Raw genomic sequence first — 14,672 nt, 5'->3', positions numbered from 1 at the left:
GTCAATGTATTATCAATCTGAGTAGAATACATTGATATACATTTTTGTAACACTTTAAGAAAACACAGCATCAGACTGTGCTTTCCTAAACAGCGATCCACTGCAAAAAGAGTATATTATGTGTTACATTGTACACTTTTTTTTACTATTGAAGTAAATGTGCAATGTATGCTGCTGTATACTTGTACAGTGGGATATGTCAGAGACATATGTAGAGAAATTTTCCTGATGTATACTCTAGCTTAAATGAAAGGTTTGAAAGCAGTGTGCACAGAGTCTAATACATTTTCAGAAGTCAATCAAAGCTCTGCCACCAAAACTGGAAATATGCTATCTACTCTTAAAGGAGACAACATATATAATGGATCTGGTTCTTAAAGGACACTTTTAGATATTTTAAGCCATTATCTAGTTGATTACCAATAGTTATTTATTTGATTGAATTGCTTAACTACATTCTGAGCTACATTTTAATATATCATCTCCAGAACTAAAAACATATTATCCAATTCACATTAAGGTCATATTCATATGGATGACAGTGAGTCATGCCTGAAATGCTCAGGTGCAACTCACATCAAATGGACAGTCTGAGATTCACACAAGAAAAGGACATGCATCAAATTTTCAAACATGGACTATCAGTCCCAGTGAAAAATCACTCATGTGATTGAACCCATTCAAATGAACTTATTCTTTTTCTGTGCAAGTTCGGCCCATCGTGGACACAGACAGAACTTGCATGGAAATCTGATCTATGTGAATACACCATTAGGGCTTAGTCACACGGGCGCATCGGCACCCGTACACCGGCGCCGATGCGCCCGTGTGACTGAGCCCTTACTGCAGGAAGAAGATGGCCATACTTCAAGACAGACGACTCCCCGCAGCGCTGAAGAAAGAACACATGACCGGCAATTGAGCCAGTCACATGTTCTTTCTCCCGGCGCTGCAGAGAGACGTCCGTGTTGAAGTACGGCCGTCTTCTTCCTGCAGTATGCCGATGCGCCCGTGTGACTAAGCCCTAAGACTCATAGAAAAATACTAGAAGATTTGAAGTTCACATGAATATAACTGCATATATTGCTTACTTATCACTACACCTGCTACTGAGTGTACATTACTTATATTTAGCATTCAGGTTCATATTCACATTTCAGTTTATGATGATTCTGCACTTTTGTTTTTCTTTTACTTTTTGGTAATTTTATTAAATATGTCTATAAACATGAATGAAATATCAACTTCTCAATGAAGCATGCAAGTTTATAACTACTACGAAACTAAATTAAGAGAAAAAAAATGCATAATGAAGAAATGTGATTACAAGTGATGACGAAACATTCAGAATGAACTTACCCTGCTCTGTGTTTAAGCTTTTTATCTAGGATGCCATCTCTGGAAACAAGTTTATTAAAGACCAAAATTCCAATTACCATGTTGACCTGCACAACAAAAAGATTACTTAAACTGGAATTCCATTGATAGATACACTAAACACATGAGAATAAAATAGTCAAAATATATTTACCCCAAAAATATAGTAGGTCATTACATTTTTACATTTTGTGTCACTAGAACTGGTAAAACGTGGTTCTCAGTGCATATAGTACATCAATTTTTTTGTTTGACAGGTTAAGTGTTACACTGTGAGCATTTTCTTGCCTAATTCTTTGCAATTTGTACAATGTATATTAATTTTCAATCCTTGTCTCTCAGATAGTTTGCAATGAAATATTTATGGAAGAAAATAATATTCCGACTAGACTTGGCGCACTCTCATTGTAATTTATTTCCATTTTAGAAATACAGATGTGCTGTTTGATGATCGCACACTTGGGAATTCTATGCATATTTTGAACATTATTTATTGGATTAGGGTACACTAGAGATTTGGAACGGCACAGTAACAGAATATAATACAACTCAAAACATTCCTTATCACATCAGTTTTTGACACTAAACTTCTATGTACCCTTCAGACTTCTCAAGAACAAATCTACTTGTAGGCTTCTTGAAATCTGGAGTGAAGTAGAGCCAGTCAGATCTCAAGATGATTATATTCTATCTAGCATACTGTTTTAGGCTAGTTTGTGATGAGTATATTGTCACACGTCCATAATATGGATCTGTAATACAGACGTGTTATAGAGGACATTGCACTGCGTGTCATTAATATTTGATCACTGATTGATTTGTATTGGCCTCTAAATTTTGTTTCATTGGTTTTATTTTCTATAGGGCAAATCCTGATCTGTATGTGAGCAATAGAAAATAACACTGATTAAGAGATACATAGATTTATGCTAGCTCTGTATTACTGTATGCAAAACATGGACCAAATATGGAGTTAATTATGCTCGTCTGAAAGCAGTCTTAAAGGTAGAAGCAAAGTTACATCAAAGGAGACATAAGCACCTTGTTTTTAACATTTAATAGTACTGTTGATACTGTATATGCACATATAGCCAATAACTCTACTCTATTCCTTTACATTTAAAGGGGTTGACCCAGTTTTGCTGCAGCAAGCGTACAACTATGTACAATGCACAGTGATCCAAGTTGGCACTACAGGCTGTGTCCATTCACTCCAGTAGGACTTGGCCCGCAGTACCAACCTGGGCCCTTGCACAGTGTATGGAGCTGTCTGCTTCCTGCAGCAAAACACAAAAAATGGGACAACCCCTTTAAGCACTGCGTATATACATCTAAATGTAGGCTTATGCAGCAAACAATCGAGCCTTCCTTTTCTTTCACCTCTTCATATTACAATTTACTAATTATTTTTTTTCATTTATTGTTTGAGATATAGATCTGTATTTTATATAACGTAGAATTACGATCTCTTTTAATCAGAGGCTTCCACACAACGTTAAACTGACCACATGTCCTGATGCTATGACCCTCATTGATCAACTGTAATCCGCACAAGAACCCAGCATCAAGCTATGATGGAGTAGTAAACTAAGTAATACATGCTGCCTACTGAATTTAATAAGACATCTATTTAATGCAAGATCTTGCTAGGTTCTTAAGAAATAGAAAAAGATGCTCTTTGTACCTTACTTTCTACCAACTAGCATACAAATCCCTTCACAAACCACCCTTCCAAATATCTCCATGTTGTCTTAAACTCCCCTCCTTTCCCTAATAGATCCTTGCCATAAAGTAAAAGCCTTCAAGTGGTACAAATAAGTTTCTAGTTGATATCTAGTACTCAAGTGACGAACTACATTAACCTGACAACTATTTTCTTTTCTTTTGTAAGAAGGAACATTAGTCTCATTGCTATTCAACAACGCATTGTATGTTTAAAATATTTATGTCACGGTACAGAAATTGTATTCTAATGCAACAAATATGTCAACTTCTTTTTATTCTTTGCTTACTATAAAACCCAATAAAAACTATTGAAACAAAAGATATTTCTTCTACGAGTTTAATATTCAAGATGTAAAAGTAATCATTTATAGTTTCATTGATCCATGTGATTTCATACTAGTTTGTTTTATCTGTAAGCAGACCAGTGTTTAAGGAATGCATGAGGTTGTGTTTATAAAAAATGTTTTTTATATTTCATGATAACACAAAAAGTTTGAAGAAATATAACATCAACATTTTGGGTTTGTAAGTTTATAAAAATAATAACAAAAAATAAATGCTCAGTTTACCAAGACCACAGCTGCAGCAGGTCCAACAAAGGCATACAGAAGGCCTCCTTCAAGTGACAACCAGCAGCTGAAAATTTAATAAACAAAAGACAAATCATATAACATGTTCATAGAGTCATAAAGAATCATAGAATGGTAGTGTTGGAAGGGACCCCCAGGGTCATCGGGTCCAACCCCCTGCTCAGTGCAGGATCACTAAATCATCCAGCCTCTGTTTGAAGACTTTTATTGAAGGAGAACTCACCACCTCCCACGGCAACCTGTTCCACTCATTGATCACCCTCACTGTCTAATATCTCATCTGTGTCTCCTCCCTATCAGTTTCATCCCATTGCTTCTAGTCTTTCCTTGTACAAATAAGAATAGGGCTGATCCTTCTGCACTGTGACAGCCCTTCAGATATTTGTAGACCGCTATTAAGTCTCCTCTTAGCCTTCTTTTTGTAATTAAATATTGTTACCTTTTTCAGTTGAACTATATATGTTGACATTTTGTCTTTGACCCTATGATAATGCAGTTAAATACAAAAGATAGACCCCATAGCAAAGATCTGAAATCTAGTAAGAATTATTACTCTCTAATGAATTGCTTAAATATTAGAGTCATAAAACTAGGGTAATTTTATATCAGGCTAGCTATAAACAGGGAAAACTATCTCACATAAACCAATGTACAGTATATTAACATATTTCCTTATTCATGATGCTTTGGGAACCTCCTATGTACCAATGGTGACATTTTCCCATCACTGATGTAATCAGGAGCATAAGCACTCTGAATACCTTTTTTTCTATCTTATAAGACTACATTGGAAGATGTCTTATTTAATTAATGAGCACTTTCATTGAACAGAATCACTCATCAGCTCTCCAGAGAAAGCCATAAATAACCTAATAGTAACCATAATCCATTATCTGTTATATTGTCTTCAAAACTGACTATAGTATTGTCCTCATTAATCTATAACATCCATTAGCTGTTTTGTTTAAAATGTTACATAGTGCTTATTTCACTTTCTACTCAGTGCAGATATACTTTAAGACAATTTTTAATGCACTATATACAAGTTCCTATCAATTATGTAGTTTTTCAAATTACAGAACATATAAAGTAAAGCAATTATACCACATACATGCTTCTAATACATTGCCATTGAAAGTACAGTACAGAAACACGTTTGTTTGTAGTCCGTAATCATAGTGATATAGGTTTGAAGCTGAAACTCAACTGCAGGTTAATGTACTAATAAGCTAACAATGGTTAATAAGGCAGTGGGAAGTAGATTTATATCACATATACACCTACAGAACAAGACAATTTATAACATTCAATGAGTCAAATAACTTACTAGTGTGGAGTTCCATATCCTTTTGCTTTGGTAAAACCCATTGATATAGCCACGACTAAAGCTGGTAGTCCTGAAGACAATAAAAATGCACTAATATTGATAAAAGTAGTCCAAGATCAGCAAATTGTTAAGTATTACCTGATATTAAGGTTTTTATTACATTAACAAATCAGAACACGTGAGTAAAACATTATGTTGGTTTCAGCATACAAAAACTTCAACCAACCATATGCCCATACATAGGCATCTACAGCATACCTCTACAATTGACTGACGGAAACAGACTACGGAAACGTTGACTATGCTTTTCGATTCATTTGAGCTAAAGGCATACTGAAGTATACACCAGCCAACAGTTTATCAAAATTTCATTCTTTTGGCGGATATTGGGTTACTTATAATTTATTGGCAAATTAAAAATATTAGTCAGGGAAATTTGGCGCAGTATCTGAATTCAGTTTGGAATTTGGCTAGAAAACAAGCATATTTTCATAATTTTGATATCTACCTAAGATACTGTTTTCTTTGCATGCAAAAGGCTGAAAAACTGCATTGTCAGTCTAGATACAGTGTATGCTTTCGGTCTTTAGTATAGATGAGCGAGTATACTCGCTAAAGGCAATTGCTCGAGCGAGCATTGCCTTTAGCGAGTATCTCCCCCGCTCGAGACAGAAGGTTCGGGTGCCGGCAGCAGGCACGGAGCTGAGAGGGAGAGCGGGGCGGAACGGAGGGGAGATCTCTCTCTCCCTCTCTCCCCCCCGCTCCCTCCTGCTGACAGCCGCTACTCACCGCTCCCCCGCGCTGGCACCCGAACCTTCTGTCTCAAGCGGGGGAGATACTCGCTAAAGGCAATGCTCGCTCGAGCAATTGCCTTTAGCGAGTATACTCGCTCATCTCTAGTCTTTAGCCAATCTCTACCTAAAATTATTTTACCTGGAATTGCGAAGAAAGATCTGAAATGGATGAATGTCCGTTTGGACCTTTCAGCTAATGTGAAGCCAGCAGTGTGTGACTGGCCTATTTATGTTGTTGAATATTGGATTATGCTATGAATGATTTGTAAATGTGTTCCAAAAGCATGTTTAATAATGAACTAGCTACACAATACCTCGCATTAAATGATATATAAGCAGTGTAAATGTGGTCATCTATTTGCCAAAAAATGAATAATTTATTGCGTCGTATATTTTTCAAATGCAGTTAGATTTCAGCGGTGGATAAATTACACAGAGGTTGCTAGGTTACAACTGTTATCTTTTTTTAGTCACTGAGCATAAAATGTAAACTAGACTGGCAGTCATTTTGCGCTTTTCTTTTCCCTAGCAAGTGGTTCTTGTTATCAGAATTTGGAGATCCATTACTTAAATCTCATCATTATGCTACATGTGTAAATGATTTATTTGTTTATTGTATGTATTTTTGTTCTGCTTTTCATCTTTTTACATGGAAGAGAGAGGTATAATGACCTTGAACTATATTTTATGGAAAAGTCTAAGAAATGTATTTGAGCTCAATGTGATGTAATCAATATAATCAGCAGGTCAGAATGATATTCGCGTTTCCTATTATGCGGTAAATTCTGCAGTTCTTCTTTTTGTTTGAAAGCACAAAAGTGGAAAAATGAAGAATCCAGGGAGGTCTTACAGTTGAAGAAACAATTCAGCACCTGGAGACGTGCAATAACAGCACACAGTACAGTAAATGAATACATCATAGAACACTAAACTTTTTTTTGCAAAGTTAAACATATCTGAAATAGAGATGGACCATAGACTAGATAGATTAATAGCTTATGAGATAGATAGATAGATAGATAAATAGATATGAGATAGATAGATATGATAGATATAGAGAGATACGAGATAGATAGATAGATGGATAGATATGAGATAGATGGATATATATTAGATAGATAGATATGAGATAGATACATAGATAGATAGATAAATACTGAGATAGATAGATAGATAGATAGATACTGAAATAGATAGATACTATAGATAGATAGATAGATAGATAGATAGATAGATACTATAGATAGATAGATACTGTAGATAGATAGATACTGTAGATAGATAGATACTATAGATAGATAGATACTGTAGATAGATAGATACTGTAGATAGATAGATACTATAGATAGATAGTTAGATACTGTAGATAGATAGATAGATAGATAGATTCTATAGATAGATAGTTAGATACTGTAGATAGATAGATACTATAGATAGATAGATAGATAGATAGATAGATAGATACTGTAGATAGATAGATACTATAGATAGATAGTTAGATACTGTAGATAGATAGATAGATTCTATAGATAGATAGTTAGATACTGTAGATAGATAGATAGATTCTATAGATAGATAGTTAGATACTGTAGATAGATAGATACTATAGATAGATAGATAGATACTGTAGATAGATAGTATAGGATAGAAGTATAGACAAATAAACACAGCACAACTGAAATCCAAACCAACAGTAGTACAAGTATAGGTTCACGAATAGCACAGAATATTACTATGCTTGCACACTTGCTACTATGAAATACAGCGCCATAAATGTCTTTCCAGTGTGTTCTGCCCGTGACTAATTCTATCTTGACAGGGAATATACAATAAATATGATGTCTTACCCACACATTTCATTGCAGTATAATTCATTATTACTACTACCATAATTTCATATATAAACAATCACGCTTTAGCTGCTCAATAACAGAATGATAAATTCATACATGGCCTTCTTGCATACAATTTACTCTGTAGCCATATAACAAAGGTATGTGAATAACACATCTGCTGTATGTTTTTGTATAGACATTGTTTACTCCATCACATCACATTCAACAGTGAAATGGCCTATGTGCTTTGGGCTTCACAGTATAATTCTAAATTGAATTATATTTCTTGTTTCTAACAACACACATGAGACACCAAATGGAAAAAATAAGCATTCTGTTATTTTTCAATGTCTTGAAACGTACCCCAACCGAGGCACAGAAACCGTTTCCGTATAACTCTCGTTCTAATTTTCCCAGTGACGGCCATATAGGATTGCCATGCTTCTGTCAAAACCCAGCAGAAGGACGCTAGGAAGAAGAAGTGTAGGAAGGCTGTGGTCATGGTGCAAATACCCTGAAAAAGGAAAAAGTGCTAAATTAGGATTATTTTTTGGGAAAAGTGACGACGAGGATGTGATGTGCTGTTTTATATGACAAAAAAAATTAATTACCCAAGAAAGCACACAAGTTTTTTGTTATCAAAGTTTGATCTATGCAAATGTTCACTGCTAACAACAAGAAAGACCATACAAGCAGTAAATTGGATACCTCATACAGTGGGCTAGACATTATTTTGAGCATTAAATGATAACATGTCTATAAACATATAGAAATTCACAGGACAGTAATTGTGATGTACATATCAAACTCATGCAGAAGAACCAGCTAGGCCAAAACGAGAGGGATCCCAAACTTTATGATGAAGTACTTTAACCCCTTGAGTGGCACGCCCGGAAAATTTCCGGGGACGAGCTCCACTGCTCATAGCAACATAGCCCGGAAGATTTCCGGGCTATGTATCACTATGGGAGCTGCAGAGCACAATGCCACAAGCTGTGACAGTGTGCTCTGCCTGCACAGACCCACACAGAGCAGTGCAAGGGCTTTGAAAAACCAGCAGAAGATATTGCCGACATGTCGGCAATGTCCTGCTTTGTTTACAAGTTGCCATAGAGACCATCGGCTTGTCAGAAGCAAGCCGATGGTCTCTGTGGCAGGGAGAGCTTGGTGCTTGGCTGTCAGAGGACAGCTAGGTACCAGCTCTTACAGCAGAGATCAGAGAAAACCTCTGATCTCTGCTGTGTTAACCCCTTACATGCTGCAGTCTATGTGACTGCAGCATGTAAAGGGCTGTCACTGCAGCATGTGAAGGGCTGTCACCATCGGACCCCCGGAATGTGATCAGGGGTCCTAATGGGTCCCTGTGGAAGTCCCCTAAAGGGACAAAAAAAAAAAATTTAAAAGAAAAAAAAAAAAAAAAAAGTAAAAAAATTATTAAAAAAATAAAAAAAACACTTGTCTCCCTTTACTTTGTAAAAAAAATCAAAAATACAATCACACATGTGGTATCCATGCGTCGTAATGACCCAGAGAAGGAAGTTAATACATTATTTAACCCCTTAATGACATGGCCCCTTTTTTTCTTTTTTCCCCATTTCTTTTTTTCCTCCCCCCTGTTTAAAAAATCACAACTTGTCCCGCAAAAAACAAGCCCTCATATGGCCATGTCAATGGAAAAATGAAAAAGTTATGGCTCTTGAGACGCAACTGCAAAACTAGTTGAAATTCAATGATTAGACCATTTTAAAAAACCTGTCCTGGTGGGCACGACAGGGTGGTAGGAAACCTGCCACTCAAGGGGTTAACACATTATGCATATTCTTGCTCAAAAAATTACTGCTAAAATAAATATGCTGAACATTTCTTTTAATAGTTATTTCCCATCTACTGATGTAAGATTAAGGGCTTGTGCACACGAATTACAGCTGTTTGCAATAGCTATATATTTAGATCCATGGATGTGATGAGAAAATTCTTTTCACGTTCCCTATCTCTAAATATACTAATCATGCATGAAGCCATAATTTGCTTGCGTACATGAGCCCAATGGGCATGAAATAAACACTTTTCCATGAGGATTTTATAGGATGTCATTCTGATCATGCACATGATCGGATTATAGACTGGCCGGGTGAGAGACCTATGATGTGGGTCGAAAAGGGTAACGTTTCTCCTTAGGGAGAGCACCTAGTAGATGTGAGAAGACTTATAAGGCCAAGTCAACAGTCTACTGCACACTGATAAGGGGCAAATCGCCGAAAGCAGTCTGTCTGTACATGGTTATCTTGTTATTCTGAAGAAGATTCTGACTTTGGCTTATGTTCCCAGGCATTGCTACAAATCCTGTTAAAAGGTCAGGCATTAACGTGCAAGAAAGCTGCCTTCTAATACATGGCACTGTAGAGGCATTGGTCCATGTTTCCAGTTGTAGGAGAGCACAGTTAGCAGAATTCTGCATTGCAAATTGTAATCACTGAGACTTGATATTTAAAAACTATGACTACAGCAACCTATGTTTAATGATGTTGGCACTTTTTTTTTTACTGTTCTCACTTTCATTTGTAATAAGCTTGTCTATTCTTAGCTGCTAATCAAATTCCTGAATCATCGACTTCCATTAAATGAAACTTTAATGCCTTAACTACAGAACTTTTCGTAATAGATAGGAAATAAAATAAAAATCTCTGACACATCTAACAAGGCCCCTGGCATATAGAATAACCACAATATATTCCAAAAATTGAAATACACTTTATGTCATTAAACACAGTCAAACAATACTACCAATACCTAGCAATCTGGGTATACAACTACAATGATAAGCGATGGGGGAGGTTTATTTGGCTTGTGTATTTAATCCTACCATACTATGCATTATATAGCTTACGCTAACAACCAGGTTATATAAGTGTCTATGTGCAATCCTGTAATACTGTACAATAAATTACTATATGCAATAGAGTGCAGCAAGTGAGCCACAATGGGCAAAATATGAAACAAACGATAATACAGAGCAATACAAGTTACAAATAAAACAAATCAGAGTACAACTACAATGCAGGTTAGTAACCAACATGAGACATGACCAGAGTAGTGACCTCCACCAGCCCAGCACATATCTGGCCTTGCGACTTCTTCTGGTGGTACATTGGAAATTGTATGAATAAATATGATAGTATAAGATGGTTTTTCATGTTTATTCGTCTCAGTAAAACAGGTCTCCAGAGGTGGGATTAAAATGTACGAACTGGCCTCTATAAATAATTTGATGTTTTACACTTAGACTTCTACTCATATGTCATTCAGACAAGTCATAAGAGGACATCTATGGATTCTATTTCTTGGGACATCTAATGATCAGCGATTTCAGTGGGACTGTATTGTCTCTTTGAGGCTGCATTCCCATGAACGTATATCGGCTCGGTTTTCACGCTGAGCCGATATACGTCCTCCTCATCTGCAGGGGGGAGGATGGAAGAGCCAGGAGCAGGAACTGAGCTCCCGCCCCCTCTCTGCCTCCTCTCCACCCATCTGCACTATTTGCAATGAAAGGAGGCGGGACATGGGAGGGGCTAAGTTACAAGAATTAGCCCCGCCCCTGTCCCACCTCTCCCCATTGCAAATAGTGGAGAGGGGGTGGAGAGGAGGCAGAGAGGGGGCGGGAGCTCAGTTCCTGCTCCAGGCTCCTCCATCCTCCTCCCCTGCAGATGAGGAGGACGTATATCGGCTCGGCGTGAAAACCGAGCCGATATACGTTCGTGTGAATGCACCCTGAAGTGAATAGAAAAATTTCAACAACAAGTCAGAAAATGAAGAGACATTATGGCCTATTGTTTCTAGCAATCAAGAGCCCAAACACCCATGGATGACATTTACTGTCATGTCAGACAATGTTTAAAGATGTCCAAGGACAAACCATTACTTCAGACATGGAATTCTATTTGGGCAATAATGTCCTAGCAACTAATTACATATCGAGGATATCGAAGTCAGAAACTTTCCTTTCAGCCTCTCTTGTTGTGTATCACTAAAGTGAGTATAAAATAAGCAGCGTAGATTTAACGGAGAACGACAGATCACCTTTTAACAACCATATCCTTACTTGTTCCCTATCAATCAGCTGGACGAAGCTGGCGATCCTACAATCAGCCTTATGGTGACGAGTTCATTATGTCCTTAGCTGAATTCATATAGTTGGGGTGAACAGAGGGAATGGCCTTATTTATTTGTTAGTATGTCTGAGCGTTAAAGAAATTAGTCTAACAAAATGCCACATCAGAATCCAGATAAAAGGAACTGTTACCAATATCAGAATTGTCCCTGCTTTTTCCTGCATTTGCACCAGAAACAGTAAGATTTAACTGAAAGGAACTGATGTTTCAGTATTACCAGAGTAGTGGGTGGGCTGAGTTGGAAGTCAGTGTGGTGCAACTTCAGCCCATGGCAGCAGACCACTGAGTGATATCAGACAAGGTAGAGCATAAACAGAAATTAGGAGCAGTGCCAGTATCCTCCAGATCTATAAAGCCAATGCAACAGTCCATCCTAGATGGAACAGCCCCAAACCAACACTCAACATGGTACAAAGAAAGGGCTCATTCACACAGCATATTGTCACCGCATATTTCCTGTGCATAACACACAGTGAATGGAGGAAATGAAAGTCTATGGACTTTCACTCTTGCAATCACACCTACAAGTGGGCACTGCTTATCAATACGGAGGAGAAATAAATCACATCATGCTCTATTTCTCCGTATATCAAACATAGCACTTGAATCTGCTGCATATGAATCACTGTCCATACACAGGCATTGCAAAGAGGCAGCGTTTCAGAAAGTGGAAAGTGTTATATCCAGAGTTGCAGAAAATTTATGAAGCTTATGAAACTTATATCAAAGTAACTCCAGATAATGGGTATTGAATAATTACAAATTGGATAAAGTTTGTGTATTAGTATGCTCATTGTGGGGTTTTTTTGTTATGCAAAATGCTACATTATTTTAGTTTATATGTCATAAAGTATGTTATATAAGAAGGTCCTTTTTTATACATGGATTGTCGAATGACCAGGAATGGCAAATCTTAAAGTTTGAACTCCATACACCCAAATGTTTGACTTTGAAAGAGGTCAGATAATTGGCATGTTTGAAATGAGTGCTTTATGATGTGAAATCTCCTGAAGAATTGGCTGTAGTGCAATGTCAATACAGAGAGTGGTTACTCGGTGGACATAGGAAGGCTCCAGTACTCACAGACCTGTACAGGTCCACGCAGAAGGACAAGGCCACATGGAAGCCACCAAATTGTGCCAATGGCTGTTGCTGTAGGATGGGCAACTGCAATATAATGGTTGAAGTCTAAGTCTTCCCCATGAACAATTGTAAACTGCTTGAAGCTGGTTTGTATTCTCAGACCCCATGCAGTGTGCTCTGTTAACCTGATTTTACTGCCAGCAATGACTAACCTGGTACACTGCTAGACACAACTGGATACTTGAATGTGTTTATTAATGAGTCCCAATTCTGTCTGAGGCAAAGTGACAATCGTCAAAGTATCCATTGACATTTTGGAGAGAAGGCCCACGCTTTTGTGATTTCAGAGCAACACACAGGTTCATCTCTTGGAGTCATGTTATGACAGCAGGATAAAGTTGGTAGTTTTTGAAAGCAAAATGACTGCCTGCTGGTAAGTAGACATGCCTTGCAAGGTGTGATGACCATGCATTTACCAGTACGGTTCCCAGATTTATCCCCAATAGAGCATGTCTGGGATGCCATAGATAGATGCCTTACATCACATTCCTACCCACCGCTAACTGTATAACAGCTGACTGCACAAGTCGCGCAGGCATGGAGAGACATATCCCAACAAGATATCCGAACACTTAGGGCTCATGCCCACGGCCGGGTCGGATTCCGACTGCGAAATCTCGCATTAGAATCAGACCTGGTGCCCCACAAAGACCCCATACTCACCTCTCCGGATCCGTCATGAGCCTTTCGGTCGGCGTGCCAGAGCACATGCGCAGTGCAGGGCATGACGTGCCGGGGCTGGGCTGGGACGCCGATTCTCATAGTACTTCCACAGTACCCACTGCACGGAATATCGCGGGACGGCGGCTTCCATTGACTCCAATGGACGCCGTCCATGCAATTATCCACACAGAATAGAACATGCTGCGATTCTCCCCATGAGCGGAAAATCACAGTTGATTTCTGCTCATGGGCAGGGCAGAATCTGTTAAGCTAGCATGTCTATGGAAGGTCATTGCTGCGGAATTCACGGTGGGCATCTGGCCATTAATTCTGCAGCGACAATTCGTCTGTGGGCATTAGCCCTTATTGATTCAATGCCTACAAGGATCCAAAAGTATATAAATGCTCATAGCGGGTACACTTCTAACTAAAACCTGTACCGAACATCAATAAACATTGTCTGATTCAAAACAAACACTGACATTGCTTGGAATAGTGATCGCCATTTGCCTCTCCTTGAACCCGCCAGAGAAGGTTGAGTCATTTTGTTAACTTCTCTAATACAGCCCAGTAACATACAACCATGCTGTTATTTCCTGTGGTGTTAAGAACCTATAGTAAAGGACACCACGGAAATTTGCATTTCTGGCACAAGAGTGAAAGAATAAATGGTAGTGGTATGTTAAATAACCCCAGTAGGTCCGTTTTACTAATTATGAAAAGTTGCCTTTTAAATATCATGATATTATTTTAGACACTTAACTGAAAACATGATCAAAATGGTTTTTTTTTACTGTGTCTTTTCAAATGCGATATATTTTTCAGCAAATTGGCTTTATGCGTTAGGTTTGTCCGCATCCTACATCGCAGTGTTGTTTAATGCATTGTTTTCAAGGGCACTTATTGGGAGCAAGCAGAATATTTGTTTAGACATCTGGTGGCATGACTAAATTTACAGCTTCCCACAACCATCAGGAAATCATTATCAGCAACACTGATTAGAAAGGTAAATGATGTCACAGATGGAGTATTCCAAGAAAAGCTTG

At 37.9% G+C, this 14,672-nt stretch overlaps 1 protein-coding gene across 1 annotated transcript in view; it reads right to left on the bottom strand.

Moving 5' to 3' along the window:
• The window catches only part of ADGRB3 (adhesion G protein-coupled receptor B3), a 918,092-nt gene that overhangs the window by 103,874 nt on the left and 799,546 nt on the right, over positions 1 to 14,672 (bottom strand). Inside the window, exons 19-22 of the mRNA XM_066604215.1 lie at positions 8,012 to 8,162; positions 5,020 to 5,089; positions 3,672 to 3,738; positions 1,360 to 1,445 (exon numbers count right to left, since the gene is read on the bottom strand). Of these exons, the coding sequence (XP_066460312.1) occupies positions 1,360 to 1,445; positions 3,672 to 3,738; positions 5,020 to 5,089; positions 8,012 to 8,162 (374 nt within the window). The remainder of the gene's footprint in view (positions 1 to 1,359; positions 1,446 to 3,671; positions 3,739 to 5,019; positions 5,090 to 8,011; positions 8,163 to 14,672) is intronic.

Source organism: Eleutherodactylus coqui, chromosome 1 (assembly GCF_035609145.1).
Source record: "Eleutherodactylus coqui strain aEleCoq1 chromosome 1, aEleCoq1.hap1, whole genome shotgun sequence".
Taxonomy (NCBI): Eukaryota; Metazoa; Chordata; class Amphibia; order Anura; family Eleutherodactylidae; genus Eleutherodactylus; species Eleutherodactylus coqui.
Note: the sequence above shows the minus strand (reverse complement) of the source record. Positions and strands in the feature narration are given on the sequence as shown.